At 47.1% G+C, this 23,748-nt stretch overlaps 2 protein-coding genes across 18 annotated transcripts in view; one reads left to right on the top strand and one right to left on the bottom strand.

Moving 5' to 3' along the window:
• The window catches only part of Numb (NUMB, endocytic adaptor protein), a 122,029-nt gene extending 106,769 nt beyond the window's left edge, over positions 1-15,260 (top strand). For 10 of the 14 annotated variants that reach the window (XM_039111829.2, XM_063261581.1, XM_063261578.1 and 7 more), the window contains 6 exons: positions 1,174-1,314; positions 4,858-5,062; positions 7,553-7,843; positions 9,881-10,030; positions 12,207-12,353; positions 13,203-15,260. In XM_039111829.2, coding sequence (XP_038967757.1) covers positions 1,174-1,314; positions 4,858-5,062; positions 7,553-7,843; positions 9,881-10,030; positions 12,207-12,353; positions 13,203-13,918 — 1,650 coding nt within the window. In that variant the 3' untranslated portion in view covers positions 13,919-15,260. The remainder of the gene's footprint in view (positions 1-1,173; positions 1,315-4,857; positions 5,063-7,552; positions 7,844-9,880; positions 10,031-12,206; positions 12,354-13,202) is intronic. The other 4 variants (XM_039111838.2, NM_001411954.1, NM_133287.2 and 1 more) reach the window with 1 other exon arrangement.
• Positions 14,459-23,748, bottom strand: part of Papln (papilin, proteoglycan-like sulfated glycoprotein) — a 34,033-nt gene continuing 24,743 nt past the window's right edge. For 3 of the 4 annotated variants that reach the window (XM_039113303.2, XM_039113306.2, XM_039113305.2), the window contains 4 exons: positions 22,843-22,970; positions 22,620-22,728; positions 20,333-20,499; positions 14,459-17,455 (listed from right to left, as the gene is read on the bottom strand). In XM_039113303.2, coding sequence (XP_038969231.1) covers positions 17,277-17,455; positions 20,333-20,499; positions 22,620-22,728; positions 22,843-22,970 — 583 coding nt within the window. In that variant the 3' untranslated portion in view covers positions 14,459-17,276. The remainder of the gene's footprint in view (positions 17,456-20,332; positions 20,500-22,619; positions 22,729-22,842; positions 22,971-23,748) is intronic. The other variant, XM_039113304.2, reaches the window with a different exon arrangement.

Raw genomic sequence — 23,748 nt, 5'->3', positions numbered from 1 at the left:
TTTCCATGTTGACTGATAAGTTACTGGTGGTCAGGCTAGTTGAATTGGGGGAGGGGAGGTAGACAGGATCTCTCTGTAGCCCAGTCTCGTCTTGAGTTCAGTATGCAGCAGCCCAGTTTGGCCTTGAATTTGCTCAGTTCTCTTGCCCTAGCCTCCCAAGTTCTGGGATTGCAGACATGAGCCACCACACGTACCATAATTGACAGTTTATCACTATTGGTTCCATTGCCCCACCTTTATATTTTACCTATTACCAGGGATAATACAGTGTTGGAATTGTGACAAGATCATGCATGATCTGCACAAATTAATAGAGCTGTAGAAATCTGAGCGTCAGGTCTCTGACTTTCTTTGAGCAATGGCCTGTGTCGTGGCGATGCATCGGTCTCTATTGTACAAAGAAATAGAAGCTGATACATTCTCACAGAGAAAGCAGAGCCAGCCCCAGAATGACCCAGAAGAATAGGCAGAATTTATAAAGCAGGCGTTAAAATCGCACTGAGGCATATGAAGGAAGAAATGCTGCTGCTGAATGAAAAGCTGGATAATCTCGGAATTTCTGAAAAAAAGAAGCAAATAAAAATGTTAGGGCCAGGCATGGTGGTACGCGCCATTAATCCAACCTGGCAGGCAGGCAGAGCCAGAAGGATGTCTGAGTTCTGGGACGGCTATGGCTACATGGTGAGACACAAACTCCAAAAACAAAGAGAAGGAAGGAAGGAAAAGAAAGAAATCAGAGAGAGAGAAAGCTGTACATCTGTAAAATAGAATACTTGAACTAAAAGATTTCTACTGGACGGACATACAGTTAGTTGAAAGGGGGAAAGTATAGAATAATATGTATTATTGTTCTAATCTGTGTAATATATAGTGGGAACTCACTATTGTATGTTTTTGCTGTATTTGCAAATAACCCAAGAGGATTTAAACATTTATTTATGTACGCATACTGTCAAGTTGAATATGGCAGCTACTGTGGAAGCGCTCCAAGCCGGAACCACCTGACACATACACTCTTCAGAGCATAGCAATAAAGCTAGGGAGCCGTTTGAGCCTCCTCATCAAGTCGCACCCTATGTGGGGATTCTGCATTGCAAAGGAGCATCCTGTGCTGCTGCTGAGAAGCCCGGATAACTCAGAAGCCTTCTCTTGCTCTTTGCTTCCATTTTCTAGGACCTCATAGTTGACCAGACAATAGAAAAAGTTTCTTTCTGCGCCCCCGATAGGAACTTTGACAGAGCCTTTTCTTACATATGTCGAGATGGCACCACTCGGCGATGGATCTGTCATTGCTTCATGGCTGTCAAAGACACGGTAAGTCCAGCATGGCATGTGCTGTCATGAGTCTAGCTGAACAGCTTTCAGCTGGTGTTGGCGAAGCAGTCTCCACTACACTTTAATAAGAAGGTGATGATAAGGCTGCTTACATAAGTGCCTTTGTTGTAAGATTATTCAAGTCATTCTTGAGCTCTCTTTGAGCCTGCGAGCTGGAAATCACGAAGCAAAGCCATTGCCTAAGATCTAGTCTTTAAGTGAAGCAGAGGTTCCCTGGTAGGCGCGTTGGCTGATGCCCTGGTTCATTCCCCAGCACCACAAAGAAAGGAGGAAAGCAGAAAGCAAAGTGTCTGGGGACTAGAGATGGGGGACATGAGATGACAAGGAGACAACATATCACTATATTTCCAACCTTCTTTAGTTGGAGCTTTTCATCAGTAAAGTGTTTGCAGATTTTGTTGGGTGGTTGTTGTTAATTTTGGTTTCGTTTTGTTTTTTGAGAGTAGAGTTTATAGCCAGGCAGTGGGAGCACACACCTTTGATACCAGCACTTCAGAGGCAGAAGCAGGCAGATCTCTGTGAGTTCAAGGGCAACCTGTTCTACAGTGTGAGTTTCAGGACACTGGAACTACACAAGAGAAGCCCTGTCTTGAAAAACAAAAAGCAGACAAACAAAAAAAGAACAGATTTTGTATTCTCTTGATTAGCCAAGTTTGATTTCCCAGTACCTATATGGAAAGGACCATGACCTCTGACTCCAGGAGATTCAATGCCTCTGACCTGTTTAGACACCAACTACACTCACATGCACACAGCACAGAACAGAAAGGAAGGATTGGACAATGAGAGAAAATAATGCATAGAAATGGATTCTATTTTGAGACAAAGTTTCCTTGCTCTATAACCCAAACTAACTTTAAACTTATTTTTCTACCTTAGCCCCAGTAAGAGCTGAAATTATAGGCATTATACCTGGATGGAGATGTATTTTTTTTTATTTATTTCTCTTTTTTGTGGTGCCAAAAGTCAAACCCCAGGCCTTGTACCTTCACCAATGGCCTCTCCTGGCCTCTCACAGTGCTGTTCTCCATGACCCCTTCATGCCTTCAAAACCAGTACTGCCTGGGAGACTCTTACATATTACCAAGTACAGCTGCAGCACAAGGTCTTTCTCTGACACACAACTTCAGTGTGCTCTCAAAATATTTCCCAAAAGATTTCACCTTAATGTCCCTTCTTAATCACTGCTAATTTCTTAGCTCCAGCTGACCAGCATCAATTGTCCCAGTAACTGTCTATTCTTGTCGCTAACGCCAGAGCCACATGGCTGAAGCTGCCAAGTTCTGATGCTTGCTGGGGCTGGAACATGGCCCCCTTGTTCATTTGCAAACATGTAAACAATAAATTTATCTGGGTGGGATTTTGCCCCAAGGTCACTGCTCCCTTAATTCCATTTAATATCGTTGAACACAGGATTTAGCTCCATTCCACTTTCTGGCGCCCCTTTAATCTTTGAACCATATATTTTGTATTTTTCCTTTGTAAGCTTTCCATGCTTGATCAAAATGTTGTACATTTTCATAAGAATGAACCACAGGACAGTCTCTGCTGGACTTCTTTGAGACTTAGTTATCAAAGCAGTTAATCTGAACCTCTTCTCCTTAGACTCAGGTAGACTCTTCAGACAAGAGCAAAAGCAGCCATAATATCTTCACCAAAATATCACAAGAACATTCTCTAGACCACATATTAAAATTCTTCTCTGAAACCTCTTGAACCAGACTCCCACAGTTCAAATCACCTTCAGTACCACTGTCTGCCATGTTCCTACTTGTATGGCCCATCGAGCCTCACTTATAGCATTCCACTGCTTTCCTAATCCAAAGTTCCAAAATCCACATTCCTCCAAACAAAAGCATGTTCAGGCCTCTCACAGCAATAGTCTAATCCCTGGTCTTGGGGTTTAATTGATGTGAGCAGACACCATGACCAAGACAACTCTTTACTTGGGCAACTTGGGCTAAAGGATAGCATTTGGGGGGGCTGGCTCATCAGTTCAGTCCCTAATCATGGTAACAGGAAGTATCGCAGCAGGCAGGCAGACGTGGTGCTGAGGAGGAGCTCAGAGTTCTACATCCTGATCCAAAGGCAGCCAGGAGGAGGGTCTGAATCACACTGGCCAGACTTGAGTACACACGCATACACGCGCGCGCGCACACACACACACACACACACACACACAAAACTTCAAAAGCCCCACCTCCACAGTGAGTGACACACTTCCTCTAACAAAGCTACACCTCTTCCAATAAAGTCATACCTCCAAAAGTGTCAATTACCATGAGCCAAGGGTATTCAAACTACCAGAGAAGGCATGAGGGAAAGGCTGCTCTGCCTCCTGAGAGTGCCAGAATTAAAAGCATGCCCACTGGGCTTAGCGCTTGAGTCCCTTATAATCCGGAGTTTTAAAGTTGTAAAGCCTCCATCCTTGACTGTTGGCCATGTAGTCAAGCTTCTGCAATTCCTTCCTCTCCAGAGGTTTCTTAGAATTGTCTGGCAAGGGGTTGGGGATTTAGCTCAGTGGCAGAGCGCTTGCCTAGGAAGCGCAAAGCCCTGGGTTCGGTCCCCAGCTTTGAAAAAAAGAACCAAATAAAAAAAGAATTGTCTGGCAAATATTCCTGCTATTCACTTTTTAAAAAGCAACTGGAGAACTGGGAAAATGGCTCAATAATGAACAGCACATACTGCTTCACAGAGAACCCTCCTGACCCTAACCCTAACCCTGAGTTCTGTCCCCAGCACCCAAGTTAAGTGTGGCCAACCTTTTTACTAGTTTGTGGATTCTTTCTTCTTCCACCCTTCTCTACACCTTTTCTACCCTTTCAATCCCCTAACAGTAGATAGGGGAGAAGAAAGGATAGAGGGAAAAGGGGGTGATGTTGTTGATAGACTGTTTCCTGCTGATTAGGGGTGTCAGGTTCCTTGGGGTAGGTGATCTTCGCCATCATGACACCTAATTTCTTCTTTCTTCTTTGTGCACAGCTACTTAACAAACCACGACCCACAGCAACCGACCAACAGCCACCTCTTGGGGCTCTAGCATTTATGTACCTTCTGAGAAGTCCCCAGAATTCCAATGTCATACAGTTATAGAAACTGTCTGCGGCTGGCAAAACCATCCCTCTGCTAGCGCATGAGGCAAATCATAGTCATCTACTGTGAACAATCTGAAGCAGCCCCACATCCCACACCTGGGATTAAAAGAAAAGCACAGTTCTGTTTCTCTCTGTGTGTGTGTGTTTAAAGAAACCAACATCCTCACTTTAGTCAAGCATCTCACAACCTCCTGAAACTTCAGTTCCAGGGTGATCAACACCTCTGGCCTCTGAGGACACTTGTATTCACGTGCACATGCACTCACACACACGCACTTAAAAATTAAAGGGAATTTGGAGGCGTGAATATAAAGACAGTTTGTTTGGTGTGTTAATTTTAAACTGTAATTTGCAACAGCTGTGTTTGTATGTGGTTATTTATGCTGTAACTCTCTCTCATAGAGCTTTCAAAACCTGCTCTCTACAGGGGGAAAGACTGAGCCATGCCGTGGGCTGTGCTTTTGCAGCCTGTTTAGAGCGTAAACAGAAGCGGGAAAAGGAGTGTGGAGTCACTGCTACTTTCGATGCCAGTAGAACCACTTTTACAAGAGAAGGATCATTCCGTGTCACAACTGCCACGGAACAAGCTGAAAGAGAGGAGATCATGAAACAGTTGCAAGATGCCAAGAAAGGTATAGTGTGTTCTACTCTAAGATGTTTATTTAGTGCAGATTTTCTCAACATGTTTATATTTGAAGCTGTCAGAGACAAGTTTCCTACAGACAGAGGGAGCCCTTGGGATTGCAGCCGAAGCTCAGTGATAGAGCTTTCCTAATGTGTTCAAGGCCCTGGGTTCTATTTTTGGCCCCCCAATCCCTGCCCCACACCATACACTCAAAGAGAGATTGCTTAGCAATATATGAAGACCTTAAAGACAAAACTAAAAACCTTACAACAGTGCCTTCTTTAGACTGGCTTAAAAACCATTTACGCATTTATCCATTATAGTAAGTTCTTCAGGGGAGGGTGAGAGAGAAGTTGAAGAAGCTACAGAGAGATATCCCTGCCCATTCCTGTCCCTAGAGCAGATTTAATTCTGATGCACTGTCTCTCTGTGAGACAAATACCATCAAAGATCTGAGATCTGGGACACACACACACACACACACACACACACACACACACACACACACACACAGCCCTAGGCCTAGGGATACAAAGGAGCACTGGCTTTGATGCTGGCCGGGAGTTAATAATGATACTATGCATGCTACAGCACTGGTATAATCCTGAGTACTTTAGTCACAAAAAACTATTATGGCTTTGGGGTGCTTGCATGTGTTTGTGTGTGTGATATGAGTGCTTAAGTGTTGGTGTTTTTACATTTGTATGAAGGCGCATGTGTGTGTGAGAGTGTTTGGAAGCCCAAAGCCAAAACCACAAATTGTCTTCAGTAGCACTCTATTCTTTTTTTATTTATAACTTTTTAAATTTTAATTTTTGTGTTGTGGGGGTTTTGCCTGCATGTATGGCTATGTGTACCTCGTACCTTCAGAGGCCAGAAAAAAGTGGTATACTCCCTGGAACTGGAGGTACACGTGACTGTGAGCCACCATGTGGGTGCTTGGAATTGAACTCAGGGCCTCTGGAAGAACAGCCAGTGCTCTTCACCACTGAGCCATCTCTCCAGCCCTGTCTACCGTATTCATAAGACAGGGTCTCTCTGTTCAGCCCAGAGCTCACTGACTTGGATAGCCTAACCTGGCTAGCTTGCTTTAAGGATCCCCCTTGTCTCTTCTTTAGTGCTGGAATCCCAAGTGACCCACCATGCCCAGGAGGTTTTCTCATGGGTCCTGAGGATCCAAGCTCCAGGCCTCAGACTTGCAGAGAAAACACTTCACTTGCTGGGCCGTCTCCTCAGCCTCTGAACCACAGGTTTTTTACTAGGTTTACAGTACCAGATATGAACCTCCTCCTTTGGAAGGGGCCCAGAATCCAATTAACAATTAGTTGGTTACCCCCACAATAGCCTTCGCATTGTTGGGCTAGTGGGCACATTTTGCCTAACCAGCCACTGTTGCTGCTTGTAGGGTCACACCTGGGTAACCCTGTGTGACAGTTTCCCCAGAAGCCTACATAGCATCTTGTGCTTTAAAGACGAGGCAACATAATTCTAACTTCATCTCTGTGACCTGTGCCAGACCGTGTGTGTTTGGCAATAGGGTTTGCCATCTAGATGACTCATCATCCTTTTTAAAATTAATTTTCTTTTTTTTAGATTTATTTATTTATTATATACAAGTACACTGTCCATCACTGTCTTCAGACACACCAGAAGAGGGCATCAGATCCCATTACAGATGGTTTTGAGCCACCATGTGGTTGCTGGGAATTGAACTCAGGACCTCTGGCAGAGCAGTCAGTGCTCTTAACCACTGAGCCATCTCTCCAGCCCTAATTTTCATTTTTAATTTGTATACATAGGGGAGGTGTGTGATATGTAAGTGCGGGCGCCTATAAAGTTGAGAAGAGTGTCTAGATCCCCTGGAGCTAGAGTTCCAGGATGTTGTGAACCACCTGATGTGGGTGCTGGGAACCAGACTTAGGTCTCTAGAAGAGCAGCAAATACTCTTCACTGCTGGATCATCTCTGCAGTCCCACACCACCTCTTAAGGACCTTGTGTGAGGACTCCATTGGAGCTGGGTTATTATGTCTTAAGATTATTTATTTACACTGGACAGTGGTGGAGCACTTGGAAGGCAGAGGCAGCAGATCTCTATGAGTTCAAGGCCAGCCTGGTCTATAGAGCAAGTTCCAGGACAGCCAGGGCTACACAGAGAAACCTTGTCTTGAACCTCCTCGCCAAAAAAAAAGATTTATTTACTTATTTTATGGGTGTTTTGCCTGGTTGTGTGTCTGCATACTAGAAGAGGGCACTGGGATCCCATGGGACTAGAGCTACTGTTGGCTGTGAGCCGCCATGTAGATGCTGGGAATTGTGTTTTAATGGTGGATAAGACAAGCAGGCTTTGTTAAACCTTCACCTGTTAGAATATATTAGATTCAAACATGGGAACGTGGATGAGTTGAAGAATAAGAGGGCTTCTGAGGAGCTCTGTGAACTCAGGATATTTGAAGGTCATTGCTGAGGTCTAAGGTCTTTTTCTTTGGTTTTCTCGAGCTGAGACAGATAAGACCGTTGGTCCATCAGTGGCTCCTGGCAACAGTGCTCCATCGCCGTCCTCTCCCACCTCCCCAACTCTGGATCCCACTGCTTCTTTAGAGATGAACAATCCTCATGCTATCCCACGCCGGCATGCACCAATTGAACAGCTTGCTCGCCAAGGCTCTTTCCGGGGATTTCCTGCTCTTAGCCAGAAGATGTCACCCTTTAAACGCCAGCTGTCCCTACGCATCAATGAGCTGCCTTCCACTATGCAGAGGAAGACTGATTTCCCAATAAAAAACACAGGTAATGTGTTCTAGCTCCGTCAGAAACAATACTAATCTCTCTAAGTTACTCACGCCTGTCTCTCTGAAGCTGTCACAGTGTGTGTCATTTCATATGACAGCAAACTAGGGCCATGAATAATTAATTTCTCTTCCATAAGTAGTGACAGAGCCACAATGGAATTTCTAGCCTAAGTCACAAAGTCTGTGGTTTGTCCTGATGTAGATGTACTGTCTCTCAACCAGCCTATTTCTGTACATAAAGGGCTCCAAATCTCCATTCTTACTGTGCTCATAGGACCCCAGAGAATTAAATAGGCTTTAGAAACATTTACAGGTTAATAGCAGCACTGTCAAAGGAACAGAAGAAATGGATAAGTGTTCTTGTATCTGTGGGAGGTTGGCTTCATAGGAAGAAACTAAATGGTCTCATATAGAGATCTAAGGTCTATCCATCAGCAGGAGGTGGTTGCTCACACTTATTCATGGCCGCTGTGTGTCTGTGTGTCTGCAGTTCATACGAGCTACAGCTAAAGTGTTAGGTCTGGTTGGTGCTTTACCAGCCCTGCCATCCTTCCTTCCCTCTGAAGTGTGTCACGCACGCTGTCTCCTTAAGTGACCAGGACGAAGCTGTAGATCAGTAGGCACTCCTACTGACAGCACTGTGCGAGCACAGAAAAGACGGACCTCTGCGCAGTAAAACTAAGCATAAAGAACAGTTGGAGTTAGGTGGTCATGGCAAGTCTTTTCAGCTTTCAGCACCCTCAAAACAAACTCCAGGTGCTTCAAGTACCTCTTTGCAGTCTCCCTCTGGGGCAGATGAGGCACAAAATCTTTCTCTTTTCACAGATCAGCAAAGGCTCAGTACACATAAATTGTTTGCTCAGTAATGAGGAAATGTTCTCAGAGGCCCGCCCTGCCTCTACCTTCCCCTTTTCCCCTCCCCCAGGATCTGAAATTACTTGAACCCAAACTCTGGGCCAAAGCAGTCTTTCTGCTTGGCTTTCCAGAATTAGTATTAAGAGAGTCTTTGGGCTGGAGAGATGGCTCAGCGGTTAAGAGCACCCAATTGCTCTTCCAGAGGTCATGAGTTCAATTCCCAGCAACCACATGGTGGCTCACAACCATCTGTAAAGAGATCTGATGCCCTCTTCTGGTGTGTCTGAAGACAGCAATAGTGTACTTATATATAATAAATGAATAAATCTTTAAAAAAAAAAAAAGAGTCTTTAGCGTCCTACATTTCTTTTTTTTTTTTTTTAATTTTTATTTATAGGAGTACACTGTCGCTGTCCTCAGACACACCAGAAGAGGGCATCAGATCTCATTACAGATGGTTGTGAGCCACCATGTGGTCGCTGGGATTTGAACTCAGGGCCTACTGGAAGAGCAGTTGGTGCTCTTAACCACTGAGCCATCTCTCCAGCCCTAGCGTCCTACATTTCTACTATAAACTTTAAAGATGAGAGTGCCAGGCAATAGTGTCACAGGCCTTTAATCCCAGCACTTGCAAGGCAGAGGCAGGACAATCTCTGAGTTTGAGACCAGCCAGGTCTACAGGGACAGGATAGCCAGAGTTATAGAGAGACCCTTTCTTGAAACACCCCTGCCCTCCAAAAAAAGAAAAGAAAATGAGAATGTTAACATGCCCTAATTTATTCAGAGAAAAGCTTTTGTATCTAGACTTAACCCTATTTTTCTGAAAAAAAAAAAATGTTTATCAGCTCTAGAACTTGATTGGGTTGTAGCTTCTGGGAACGGGTTGACCCAGCTGTACAAAAGGCCTCACATAAAAAACCCGACAATGTCTCAAGAAGAAGTAAATTAGGGATTTGCAGAGAAAGGCATCTTAGTGCATGAGTTATTGATGTTTTCTACTTTCCGGTCTGAAAGTTGAGGTGTTAATTAATTTACTGAAGCTGATCGTGTAGCCTGACAGTTGAGACTCGTCCTTCTGCAGGGACAAGAGTTAAAGTGAGAAATGGCTGCCTGCACCGTACTGTCATAGCTTAGGACTCCTCCATTTTCTGTCCAGAACCATTTCCTGTTTGCCTTGCAGTGCCTGAGGTGGAAGGAGAGGCAGAAAGCATCAGCTCCCTGTGCTCCCAGATCACCAGTGCCTTCAGCACACCCTGTGAGGACCCCTTCTCCTCTGCCCCAATGACCAAACCAGTGACATTAGTGGCACCACAGTCTCCTGTGTTACAAGGTTAGTGACCTCTGGCTTGAGTTTTTCTCTTTAAACTAACCCTGTTAGCATGTGTCTCATGAGCTGGAAGTCGGCCTCCCTGGCTTGCCATTACCCCTCCTTCCTGTCAGCCACAACTTTGGGCTTTTGTTCTCTGTCTAAGCTGTCCATTTTTCATCACTTGGCATGTGTACATCTGTCTGTCCACGCGTCTGGGAGTCTCTGTAGCCTCAGTCCACTGCTTTATTTGCCTCTTGACCTAAGGGACAGAACAGCCTGCCAGTTAGTTTAACAGAACTAACAGCTCTCAGGATTGGTTCAAGCTCTGGGATTCTCCACCAAGGACAGTTCTGCCCCTCAGGAAAAATCTGGTATTCATTGTGTGGAGACATTGGGGATTACTGTAGCATGCGGAGTACTGCCAAGCATCCTTCAACATGCAAGACAGCACCTATATCAGCTTATCATCCATCCCAAAATGTCAGTGGTGCTGACATTGAGACCTGGACTCACCTTCTCTGTCCTGAAAGAGATTCATAAAGTAGAAGCCTCTCTTCTAGCTCCCTGGTTCATCTTGTGGTTTCTAAATTGGCCTTTGTGACAATAGAATTACTTCAGGGTTGGAGTTGGTGCCTCCCCCCCACCCCCACTCCACCCCAAGATGCTAAATTAAATTCCTAACTTACAGTAAATCAATGGCTCCTGACAGTTATTGCCCATCCCCATTTCTTTTGGGAACTTTCCAAGTAGAAAGGGCTGCACTGCAGGACAGAGCTGTTACTCCAGGAAGAAGCTACCGTACCCCTTTGCTTTGCTCAATCTTTTGGCATAATGCTTGTAATCTGTGTCCTCTATGTCATCACATAGCTTTTCTAAAAGTTCACACAACAGACATTTACCGTACTAGGAAAAATAAGCTTAATATATTGAGCACTTAGCAGTGCCCGCCACAGTGGAAAATGCTCACCCATTGTCTTATTTAATCCTCAAATAGCTCTTTAAGGTAGCCATTACAAAGAAGAAAAATAAGGCTCAGGTGGGCTGTGTGACTTGTGTAAGCTGTGCAGCTGGGATTTAAACTCAGATCTTGCTGACCCACTTACATCCCACTGCTGTCTGCTTGCTTATAGGGCACTGGGTATAGAGCCTGAACAGAACACAGTCCTTTGTCCTTACAGGACTTCCAGTAGCTGATGTAGTTTTGTTGCTGTTTCACAGCCCCAGGTAAACAACACCATTGCCCTGAGTGTGGTTGTCCATGCTAAATACCCTGGAAGGCTGGCATACAGGCTGGAGACTGGTAAGGCAGCAAGCGTTAGGGCCTCTGAGGAAAGGAAATGAGGACGGTCAGCTCTCTGTACATTAGGACAGGACATGAGGAAAGGACAGAGATAGCAAATTAGTAAAATTTTGTGGTAAATGACAAATGTATTAAAGAAAATGAAAACATATCATTTGATTTTTCACCAGTTGTGTAGGCAAACTGTAGAGCCGTCATTCATGGTTTCAATTGCTTGTGGTTAACTACTATCTCAAAACATTAAATAGAAAGTTCCAGAAACAAAAAAATCATGTTTTAAATAACTTTATTATGATATGTTATACAGTAATTATTAGCCTCTCAGTGTACCAAGATTATAAATTAAACTGTATCCTAGCTGGAATGTATAGGTAAAAACACTGCATTATGTAGGGTACTGTCTGACTTTAGGCATCTGTGGAACACATGGGAACTCAGTCCCGAATCTCAGACTGAGGAGACTTTTGACAGAATTAAATTTGGCAAATATAAAATATAAGAAATTATTATACTTGACCAATTATTACTGTTGACCTGATGTGATCTTTTAGAAAAATGTAGAACGAATGCTTTATCTACTTAATTTTAAACCAAAGCCTGGGTGCATGAATAGTCACGATCAATTTAATTTGAAATTGTTTTTATTAGGCTTCATTCTGTCTCTCTCGTGTACATATCTTCAAATAACAGTCATTTGACTTTATCTCCAATCACTTGACCCAGTCTCCTCCTTTTCGGAAGCTATGCGTGCCCACTGCAGGGTAGCACGAGCATCCTGTGGGCACCAGTGCTCTGTCTTGTCTGCTCCCATGTTGTACATGGCCTGACTGAGCCATCTCAGGTAGCTTGGCCACCCTGCATGAATTAACTCCAGCAATGTTGTCTGCTCCATTATAGCTAATGGCACTGACTCAGCCCTCCATGTGCTTACCGCAAAGCCAGCCAGTACTGCTCTAGCACCCGTAGCAATGCCTGTCCGTGAAACCAACCCTTGGGCCCATGCCCCTGATGCTGCTAACAAGGAAATTGCAGCCATACATTCGGGTAAGGTGGCCACAGATGTTGAAATGGATTCTGGGAGCAAGTTCTAAAAAGCGGCCAGTTACCTGAATGAGGACTACTGCAAAAAATATATTCTTTCCTAGATAGAAGTAGCTGTGGAAAAAAGTCTGTAAAACTGGGAATAAAAGGATTAGATGCGATGATGTTCTTAGGACTGGGACTTGGCTACCATAGAATTTTAATAAGCCACTGGTTCCTGCCCCACCCCCAAGAAACCTTCCCACTGGATTTCAGTAGCACACACGGCTACCTATAAATGAAGGCGCCCTGCGTGGCCGGCTCATCGGAAGCGCCCCAGAGAACACTGGCAGCTTGTTTGGTATTTTTGCTAGCTTTTCTGAGATGTTTCAAGACATATCTTACCATATAACTCTGGCTGTCCTGGAACTCACTCTGTAGACCAGGCTCTGCCTGCCGGTGCCTCTGAGTGCTGGGATTAGAGGTGTGCACCACTACTGCTGGCTTTGGGGGTATTTGGGGTTTTTAACTATTCATGTTTTTGGTTTTGAGTTTTAAAGACAGAACCTTGCTCTGTAGCCTTGAACTCTTAGTCCCCCTGCCTCAAAAGTCCTTGTTCTGGGACACAGGCATGCACGCCCTTTGTGCCCAGCTCTTTGACCCATGGAGGATTGTAAGCCAGTGTCTCTCCTAGGGATGTGCCATGGCAGCATGACAGGTTTCTCACCTGAGCCTCGGCATGCCTTAGGATGGCATTGCTCTCACAGGTTCTCCTCATCCCACCAAAGCAGGGACATTTCGACCATTCACATAACCAAGGTTTTCAATGAGAAAGGCTTCTAACTCTTCCTTTCTCTCTCTCTCTGGTTCTAGGGACTGAGTGGGGTCAGTCTTCTGGTGCTGCCTCTCCAGGTCTCTTCCAGGCTGGTCACAGACGCACTCCCTCTGAGGCTGACCGTTGGTTAGAAGAAGTATCAAAAAGTGTGCGGGCCCAGCAGCCGCAGGTCTCAGCCGCCCCTCTGCAGCCAGTTCTGCAGCCTCCTCCGCCCGCTGCCATTGCCCCTCCAGCACCTCCTTTCCAAGGACATGCATTCCTCACTTCTCAGCCTGTGCCAGTGGGTGTGGTCCCACCCCTACAACCAGCCTTTGTCTCTACCCAGTCCTACCCTGTGGCCAATGGGATGCCCTATCCAGCCTCTAATGTGCCTGTAGTGGGCATCACCCCATCCCAGATGGTAGCCAATGTGTTTGGCACTGCAGGCCATCCTCAGGCCACTCATCCACATCAGTCCCCAAGCCTGGCCAAGCAGCAGACATTCCCTCAATATGAGACAAGTAGTGCTACCACCAGTCCCTTCTTTAAGCCTTCTGCTCAGCACCTCAATGGTTCTGCAGCTTTCAATGGTGTAGACAATAGCGGGCTAGTCTCAGGAAACAGACCTGCACAAGTCCCTCCAGGCACCTGCCCAGTGGATCCTTTTGAGGCCCAGTGGGCTGCACTAGAAAGCAAGCCCAAGCAGCGCACCAACCCCTCTCCTACCAACCCTTTCTCCAGTGATGCACAGAAGGCATTTGAAATAGAGCTTTAGATGGTCCTTATGATGGTTCTTTCTGTCCTTAGGCAAGGGCAGGGGTGGGCAGAGGAGCAAAGGGGACTTTGCTTTCCAGATCAGCACACTTTTCACTCATCCCAGTGGTCCCAAGGAGCAAGTCCAAGCACAGTCCAGCGAGGGCTGCTGTCCCCAGAAGCGAGGCAAGCCTTCCTGGAGAGGACTGCCCTGCAGCTAGGCTAGAAACCAAGGAAGCATTGCCTTCTGGCCCCTAACAAGTCTCTGGCAACAGAGAGGCAGAAGAGCTGAAGAGGAATCTGTATTCAAAGCACATTTCCTGGGATATAAAACAAAACAGGAAGCAAAATGATCTCCCTTTCTTTTTCAGGCCAGTCACCGTCCCTCCCAGTACTGGGCTGTCTTAGAGCTCCATGGAGAACAGTGTGGCTGGTTGAAGGCAGGCAGGCCATGCTGCTGGGTTCACAGGAGGGCATCAGCAGCTGCCCAGTAGAGCTGTAGTCTGGGGATAAAGCTGAGCTTCCATTTTGAGTTACAGAATAAATATTATAAATATATATATATATATATCAAAAAAGCCAAAATCTTTATTTTTATGCACCTAGAATATTTTAAATAGTTCTCAATATTAAAAGCTGTATGAGTTGTAAGTAATCTTGCCAAAAGTGCGTGGATTAGACATAAGAGACTGTACATAAGATTGATTTATCATTGACGCCTATGGAAGGAAAAGGAGGAAGGGCTGGAAGTTGTAGGCGGAGCCTGGCTTCTTTGTGATCACTCATCGTTAACTGAGTAGCACATTGCAAACCAATCTACTGATGACCAGCGCGGTCGCTAGGCAGCACTTCTGATACAATGAGAGAGTAGTGTTGTCCTGGTTTCAGATGTGAGATTCTAACGTTATTTTAATGGAATCAATCTACGCTCTAGGGAATGTGTTGAATCTTTGTGTATCATTGCAATTTTCTTATGTTAATCCTCTAGCATTAAGGTGACAATGACATAATCATATCCAGAAAAGGGAATGCTATTGTGTTGGTTTGTAATGTGGGTCTTAATGGGTTCTGTCCTTGAAGTTTCATTGCTGTAAGTTTCACAGGGATGTGCTCTGTCTGTGTCCCTTCTGCCCCACCATGAACAGAACATCCCATGCCATGCAGCTACTTGACAGTGGGTAACAACATGAGGTCCCATCTCATTTTTACTTTCGGACGTTGGCCTTACAATCAAATGTAAGTTATATATACATACATATATATATATATATATATTTGTACTGATGAAAATTTACAATCTGCTTTAATAGAATAAATGTTCGTGGTAGAGCTTCTGCCCATGAAGGGCTGTTCTTACTTGCAAATGAGTTTATAGTTCTAGTTTTTGACCTAATTCTCTCTCTACTGCTGATTTCTAGCTTTTTTGGATTAGTATATCCTTAAATTTCATGGGTTTGACTGGGATCTTTGGCACTCAGAATTTGATCTACAGCAGTAGTATAGACGACACCAAGAAGCCCCAACCCAAGGGTAGAGTGGAGCTGTGTGTGCAGAGACAGGGTCTCACTGTGTAGCCCTGGCTGGCCTTGAGCTCAGAGATCCACCTACCTATGTCTCTCAAATGCTGGGGTTAAAGACGTGTACCACTGTGCCTGACAGCCCTGCTTCTCAGTCTTAGCTTGGAATTACCCAAGGCGTAGCTCAGTGGAACATGCTTACATGCATGAGATCCCCAGTGCACACACAGGCATGTTCACACATCACCTATAATATCTGGCCTACTCATAAGGCCAATAAATCAGAATATCAGTGGGGAGAGGAAGGCTACCAAGCTGTGCTTTAGCCTGAAAAGTCACTTATGTGCTCTGTGTAGAATGAGGTTCAGGACTCTGACCTAGAACAGTTCATCCCTCACCTCCCAGTTTAGCCCCTGCTTCTACCTGCAAACAAAAATATCTGGCACCCAGATATTCCTTAGCTCTCTTCTTGAGCAAAATGGCTGGAGACGGCATAAACACATGAAGCTTTGTATTCTGGCCAATGTCCAAACTTTGGTCTCAGAGTAACCTATGTTATTAGACCGGCTCTAGATGGTCTTCCAGAGGAGTGACAGAAGTTAAAATGGGAAGAGCCCTGGAAGCTCATTAAATCCTAGCCTCTTTCTTGAGCAGTAAGAAATCAGAATTCTAAAAGATAAAGGATGCCTTCCTACAGCTCAGACTACTAAAACCACTGCCCTGATTGTCACAGTGCACCCACATCCCGCTAATGCTGAGTTCTGAGGGTTGTTTACTCTGAGGCAGGATCTCACGCTGGCCCAGCCTCCCAAGCACTGAGATTGTAGGCATGCACCACCATTCCCAGCTGCTGTTCTAGAGACTTTACAGTTATACCGTTGTGTGCACACATGCGCGTGGCAGTCCCAGCTGGCCTGATTCAGTTCTGCCTTCCACCAGGGTGGTTGCAGAGAACATAGTCCGGCCATCAGGTTTGGCACTGAGTGCCATAACCACTGAGCCATCTCACCAGGCCCCAGCACAGTCTTGATTCTTTCTAGCAACAAGTATGTTCCACAGCTTCCTACCGAAGGAAGATGGCTCTTTCCTACTCTGAGCAGGCCAGTTAGCTGCATAAGCTGTGAACCTTCCCAGCCTGCCTCTCAGGAACCCCTGGAGGTTGTGTCCCTGCAGTGTAGTTCTTTCCCAGTTTTTCACAGAGACACACAGATTATCAGGCTCTCTGGTTTTCCATCCCGCCTCCCTGCACTGAGGCCTGGTGGTTATTCTGCCTTGCTGAGTGCTTTCCCAAGCTTACACTGTGAGCTCCACAGCGATGGTGGTGAAGGCGGCTGTGCCACTGCCAGGAAGATGAAAAGGCCTGAGTGACTGCTCCCCACTGACCCACAGAGCAGTCCCCACTCCCTCCCGTCACAGACATCCCACCCAGCTGCTCTACAGTGGTGAGTAGATCCTCAGGACAAATTGAGCATCCCTCACCCAAAACCAAGCGTGCTTTGAAACCCAGACAGTTTTGAAGGCTGACATGGCATTTGGGTGCTTCAAGCTTCAGAGCAATTCAGAATCGTAGGTTAGGGATGCTCAATTAGTAAAGTCTACAAGTTTAAAACACTTTGGTCCAAAGCATTTCGGATAAAAGGTCCTCGATGCAGCAGAAACTAGAGAGGGAAGGTGTAAAGGGTTCCTCTTCTCACAGCAGCCCGTGGTCACATCAGGCAGACACTGCTGAGCACTAGAGGGGAGGCCAGCACTGGCAGCTGCTGGGGCTCAACCCTGGATATCTGAAAGATGACTCCCTCTGCAAGCCATGTCTTACCATCCCTTCTCCCAGCAAACTATCCAGAACTGGTGCACAGCCAGCCTTCATCCCTGCTGCCAACCGGGCTGGGCGTTCGGCTGGAAGCGGGAGCAGCTGGCACAGCAGAAGCTGGAGTAATACTCATTGCCACAGAGCTGGGCCTGCAGGATCAGCGCACAGTTGGCCAGCTCCGGCTGGTCGATGCAGTCCTTGCCTAGGTCCCTGGACTGTGCGGCCGGTGCTGCTGCAGGACGAGAGAAAGGGCTAAGGCAGCGCTCCTACTGCGTGAGCCTCTCATGTGGCCCACCCCTTGCTGGCCTCACTAGTGGGCCTCCTGTGGTTCTTATCTAAGCCCAGTGCACAGCCTTTCCCAGACTCCCACTTCCTGACTAGACCATCAAACGGGCTTCACGTTAACTCCCTGCCCTGCTGTCCGGAGCTGAAGAACCACGTGACAGTATATAGGCCAGAGTGTCTGGTAGTTGTCAGAGTTCGATTCCAGTCTCATCCCACAGTTACCCACTTCTTCCTACAGACTCTGTGCAGCACTGTCCCCACTGCCCCTATTCTTTCAGAAGACACCATGAAAAGACCAGACCACCCAAGGGGTTTGGCACTCTACCAGCACAGCCAGAGGACTGTCTCCATGCATGTGTGGTAGCAAACCCATGTATGCACACTGTATGCACACTGTTTTCTCAAAGTCTAAACTGATTTCCGCTCTCAGCTGTTGAAGCCCCAGGCTATCATGATAGCTGCTCCAAACAGCCCGTAAGACTGTCACTTCCCCCATTTCTCTCTCTGTGAGCTGGAGAAAACAAAAGCATCTGCCTCAAAGCGGGGTTCTAAGGACTGTGCTGAGTTATGGTGTGGAAAACGGCTGGGCTGTAATCTCTGCCCAGGAGGCCGATGCAGACCACAGCTTCAAGGCCAGCAGGGCAACTCAGTAAGACCCTATTTCAAGCTGAAAATACTAAAAAAGGAAAAGAAAAGAAAAGCCTAGGGGTATAGTTTGGTAGAGTATAGGGTGCTTATCTATGACACAAAACCCACTTACAGCAGCACCCTGAGTGCCTACCACTGTCTGGGTTCCACCACAGCTTTCTCCCTCAGAAAAGGAGGCAGCAGAATGGGAGGCAGACCACCTTTGTCCATATAATATTTCATACTCACTCAACCCTTAGGCAAAAGAAGCCAGGGTGAGAAAAGCCTAAGCCACCACCCCATGCCAGTGACTCCAGTGCCACCAGTTGGCAGTGTGAGACACCGTGTGACTCCAAACCAGTGAGTAAGCATAGATCTGCAGCCCGGCCAATGGAGCAAGACAGGCAGGCAGGAAGGGGGCAGCTGGGGTTCTGGAGAGACGCCTCGAAAACACGTGAAGGTGGATAGCATACAGAAGAGAACAAGAGGGCTTGTGGCCATGGGTGGGGTCTGGGGGCCCAACAGTAGCCTACTAATCACCATTGTCAAACAAGCTCCCATCATCATCCCTCACTGTAGACACATCTGCCGCTCACCACAAATGTGAACGTCCAGATCTCCTCCAGTGTTCGGTTTTGTGGTAGGTTTTGTTGCCTTTTGTCTTAAGTCAGGATATGTCACTCATAGACTGGCAATCTTCCTACCGGTGCAGCCCAAGTGCTAGGATTCATGGGTGTGTGTCACCACGCTCAAATCCTCAGTCCCCAAAATGACTGTTCTCTTCACCATAGTAAATCTGCATTCTGGTTTTTCTTCGTCTCATTAGTTTGTTCAGTGTATAGATAGGTGAGTGGGATTTTTCTAGAAACATCAAAGGCAGAAGTCCTGCCATATGGTACTGTCACCAGAGTGTTGTCACACAGGCACACACAGAGTTACAGCCATGTGAGTCTCAGTATTGCAGAGAGTCCAGGGTCCCAGGGAGTTCACAGTGGGAAAGGAGCCTGAGTGTCAGTCTCACAAAGCAACATTTTAACACACGCCTTCAACCCCTGGCCATTCCCAAACTCAGCCTGGCATCTAGGAAGACAGCCGAGCCTGCCCCAGTGGGCCAGAGCTCCTATAGGGGCAAGGCATTGTTCAAGCACACCAGTCAGTTGGTGCCGTTACCAAGGAGTCAAGGACCCTTTCTCCAGGATGCACCTCAGGTTGTGAGAACTGGCTGCTTGGCTGGAGGCTTTGAGCTGTTTGGGGCTCAGTCTTTCCCTGAAACACTGAGATCTGTGGAGAGCACTGTGAATGGGCCCCTCCTGCCCTGTCACTTAAACACAGAGCTCCTGCAAGTTTGAACATTAAACAGCCCTGTTTCACCAGTTCTGAGATGTAGTTCAACAAAACAGGCATGATAGCAGGGAGATTAAAGTTTATACCAGTCTTGGCCACATAGCAAATTCAAGGCTAGCCTGGGCTACATAAACAAGTAAATAAAATCAGGAGTCAAAAAGCCTGGGTTTGATTCCCAGCTGGCCACAAATCTGTGTGAATAGTGGGAAGCCCCTGGCGCTCTCTGGTGCCTGTCTCGTGTATAAAGGATGAGGGTGACCATGCCCTGTTACGTGCCTAGGTAATCAAAAACACACTTTTCCATCCTACAGCCATTTTCATATAAAATTTTTTAATCTTTATCTTTAAATTACAAACGTTATATGATTTGGAAAGGAGACTATGCCAACAACAAAGAATCTATCCTGTGCCTTTTAAGAATGAGATCTTCCATTTACGTGCATTCTAAGTGTTTGTCAAGGTGCTGGGCTAGAGCCTATGGCCTTAGACAAGAGCTCTGCACTGAGCCACAGCCCAGCTCCTCAGGGCCTCTGCCACCCTGATTAGAATTTGTAGACTTTAGTGGTCCATCCACAGTAAACGTTATCCCGGCCAATCTTATTCTTAAGAATAAAGCTGGTAACCTTGAGTGACAGAACTCTGAACACTTTGCTACATCTTTACCTTGGCCTTAGATTGTGGGGTAACCCCAGTAAAGTGGGGCTCTGAGACCATAATAAATGCCCATCCCAGTTACAGTGCCACAAACTAGAACATGACACAGATGAGAACGAGTGTCTTGGATCACTAAGCCTGTGGCCCTCGGTGCTCAGCTGCCTTCAGGACAGCAAAGCCCACGATGAGCCTTTCTCACCTGGGAGAGCCACCTTCACCTCAGTGCTGCGGCTCACAGCCTGGCTCCCACGGAAGGCACTGCATGTGTAAGAGCCTTCGTCCCTGGGCCGCAAGTTGTGGATCAACAGTGTGCCATCTGGGGACTGGTGCACACGGTGGCCATCAGCCTGTATTGGCAGTCCGTTCCTGGATGGAAGAGAACATTGGGAGAGCCATCCAGGGCCTGTGGAGACATGCCCTGAGAGGCCTGGGAGATGAGAAAGACATTAGCCAAGGCTGTTCTGAGCTAACCTTCTCTCCCAATGAGGGCAGGCAGCTGACACCTCAGGGAAGAGGGAAGAGGTGCTCTCAACTGGTAGGAGAAAAGCAAAGTGGCACAACTCAGCACACTCTTCAGAGCTACAGGTTTGCCTTAGATCCACAAAGGAGCCCACGCCAGCTGGTCACTGAAAAATGCCGGCTCCCATGTCAGGGGAAAGGAACATGTGCCTTCATGGCACAGGAGAGGATGCCAGTGTCCCGAGAGCCTCCCACAAAGAGACAGCTGACCTGAGGAGGGGAGGCAGCAACAGGGCTGGCCAACAAAAGAGGAAAGTGGGCATCTGGGAACTTCACAGCCACAGCAAGAAAGTGGAGAGCGCCAGTAAGGATCCCGGGTTCCTAGCAAATGTTTAAGCTAGCGATGGGAGTGACTGGGGGGCTCAAGTGGAGCAGGGACTGGCTGGGGTGGCCTGGAAGAAGGGCAAGCAGGGAGTAGGTGCTGCTTCATGCACATGGACAGGATGACAGGACACTTTAGTGTAGAGCAATGAAAGGTGTCGGAGGTGGGGACAAGCAGACAGCTTGGTCACTGGGCAATGGCGGTTCTGGGGTCCACCTCCTCTCCCCAGAGAACAAGCAGGTGACCAGGTCTCAGCTCACTGATGGCCTCCAAGCGAGAAGATGTGAATAGTGAGATGGTGCTTTGAATCTGAAGTGCCTGTGAGATGTCCAGTCTGAGATCTGGAGAGTCCAGACCCAGGAGTATATCATCGGCTCCCATGGAAGGGTACGTCCCCAGAGTTGTCCAGGCAATAGCTCTGAGGACACGAGGGAAGCCATGGGAAGGGAGTGTTTTGAGAAAACAAATGACCAGTAAGACATCGCCACAGATGAGGTAAAGACTGAGACCATCCTGTGGTGGTAGGGGCAGGGAAGCGATTGATGGAGCAGGGGCTTGATGTAGATAAAACAACAATCAGGAGAGGCAGCAAGATGTCCCCATGCTGTGAAGTGGGGACTGTGTAAGCAGGCACTGAAGCCCCTGGCATCAAGGCCACCCGAGAGGCAACAGCATCACTGTCACCAATGCATCCCTCCAGGATGCTTGCTGTTGGCCACTTGTTACTCCTCCCAAGAGCATCGTCTCCTCTCTCTACCTCCTGGGCTGCTTCTCTGACTCCCAGATCCAAAGCCTTACTTTTCTTTATGCCCAGTCAGCACCTAGGGGAAACCTGAGGGCCACCTCTCAGCTCATAGTGCACTGAGCTCAAGTGACCCCCAAATCTCCAGACAAATCTCAGTAACCAAAGTTCTGATGCAGTTTGGATCGGTTCACTGAAGTCGGGGCTGGCGAGTTGGTTTAGCAGTCAAGAACTCATCCTTGCAGAGGATCACGGTTCAGTTTCCAGCAACTGCGTGGTGGCTCACAGCCATCCATAATCCAGTTCTGGGAGCTCCGGCTCCTCCCCCTTTCTCTTTCTCACCTCCATAGGCACCAGACATGTATGTTGTACACATACACATTAATACATTTGGGAAAAACATTGAAGTCACCAAAGCTGCGTGCAGCCTCGTGGGTCTCAATATGGAGGAAGCAGCCATGTCTGGGAATTCTGTTCACGGACTTATCCTGGGCAGAGAGGATGCTACTGGCTCTAGTATGTGGACGTTCAGGATGCTGCTAGAACAGGCCTAAAACAGCAAGTTTGTCTGATCCAATATTTTGGTGATACTAAAATTAAGAAATCATTGCTTGGTGTAGTAGCATACACCTTTAATCCCAACACTTAGGAGGAAGTGTCAAGTAGATCTCTGGGTTCGAAGCCAGACTGATCTACAGAGTTCCAGGCCAGCCCAGGCTACAAAGTGTAACCTTGTCTCAAAATTACCAAGAGAAAAAGAAACTGTAGCCCAGCCAGTGGAAAAACTGTCCTCTGGAGCTTTGTGGTGTAGGAAGAGGTTGCTGCAGCCTCCAACCCTGGCCCTAGACCTCAGAGCACCGTGGCATTTCTGACAGAATGAAACTGACTAGAGTAATTTTTTACCTGGACCACCTAATGTTCACACTGTCTCCAGCCACCACACACAGAAGCCTGGCAGTGTCACCCTCTGGCACCGTCATGGCAGGAGGCAGGCCTGTGATTGTCAGCTCCCCTAAGCATGGGAAGACATTGTCAGTAGCTGACTCCTCAACCCCTCCCTCTGCCACCTCACACCACTTGACACCCATTGCACACCCCCCCCCCCCACTCAGGACTTCCTCCTTACTCTGAACTCTGAGCTGGACCCAGCGCTGGTCTCGGTCATGCCCATTAAAAGCAACACAGGTGTAAAAGCCACCATCTTCCACAGTCACTCGGCTGATGACCAGAGAGCCATCATGCTGCACCTGGTGCCTGGGGACCAAACAGAGTCATTTGTCCCTGACCCAAGTAGGGGTTGAGCTGGGATCAGGAGAAGCAGAGTGGGGAAGGGGGCTGAACAGGACCTACTATTCAAACATGTCTACTCAAAGAGCCGATGAGGGCCCACACAGTGCAGCTGCCTACACTTTAATAACTTTGTGACACCTTGCTTTTAAACTCGGTAGCACATTATTTCACATTTTCCTATTTAAAAACTATGGGGTTGGGGATTTAGCTCAATGGTAGAGCGCTTGCCTAGCAAGTGCAAGGCCCTGGGTTCGGTCCTCAGCTCCGAAAAAAAGAAGAAAAAAAAAAGCTATATGGGGCCAGGTGTGGCAGCTATAATCCCAGCACTGGGCCTGGCAAAGCAGGAGGGATGCCATGAGCTTTTGATACCAGCTTGGTATACATAGTGACTTCCAAGCTAGTCTGAACCCTATGTCAAAAAACAGAAGTGGGGGAAGCCAGGTGGTGATAGCACAAGCCTTTAATCCCAGCACTCGGGAAGCAAAGGTAAGGGAAATCTGAGTCAGGTCAGCCTGATCTACAGAGCAAGTTCAGGTCAACCACGAAGACACAGAGAAACCCTGTCTTAGAAAACACACACACACACACACACACACACACACACACACACACACACACCACAAAGATGTCTAGGGAGATAACACAGTGCTTGTCATGCAGGCATAAGGACTAAGTTCAACCCCTAGAATCCATACTTAAAAGGGGGTACAGAGGGAAGAAGGCAGGCCAGGTATGCTTGTAA

This window comes from Rattus norvegicus, chromosome 6 (genome assembly GCF_036323735.1).
Source record: "Rattus norvegicus strain BN/NHsdMcwi chromosome 6, GRCr8, whole genome shotgun sequence".
NCBI classification, from domain to species: domain Eukaryota; kingdom Metazoa; phylum Chordata; class Mammalia; order Rodentia; family Muridae; genus Rattus; species Rattus norvegicus.
This window is presented reverse-complemented; position numbering and strand designations above follow the sequence as displayed.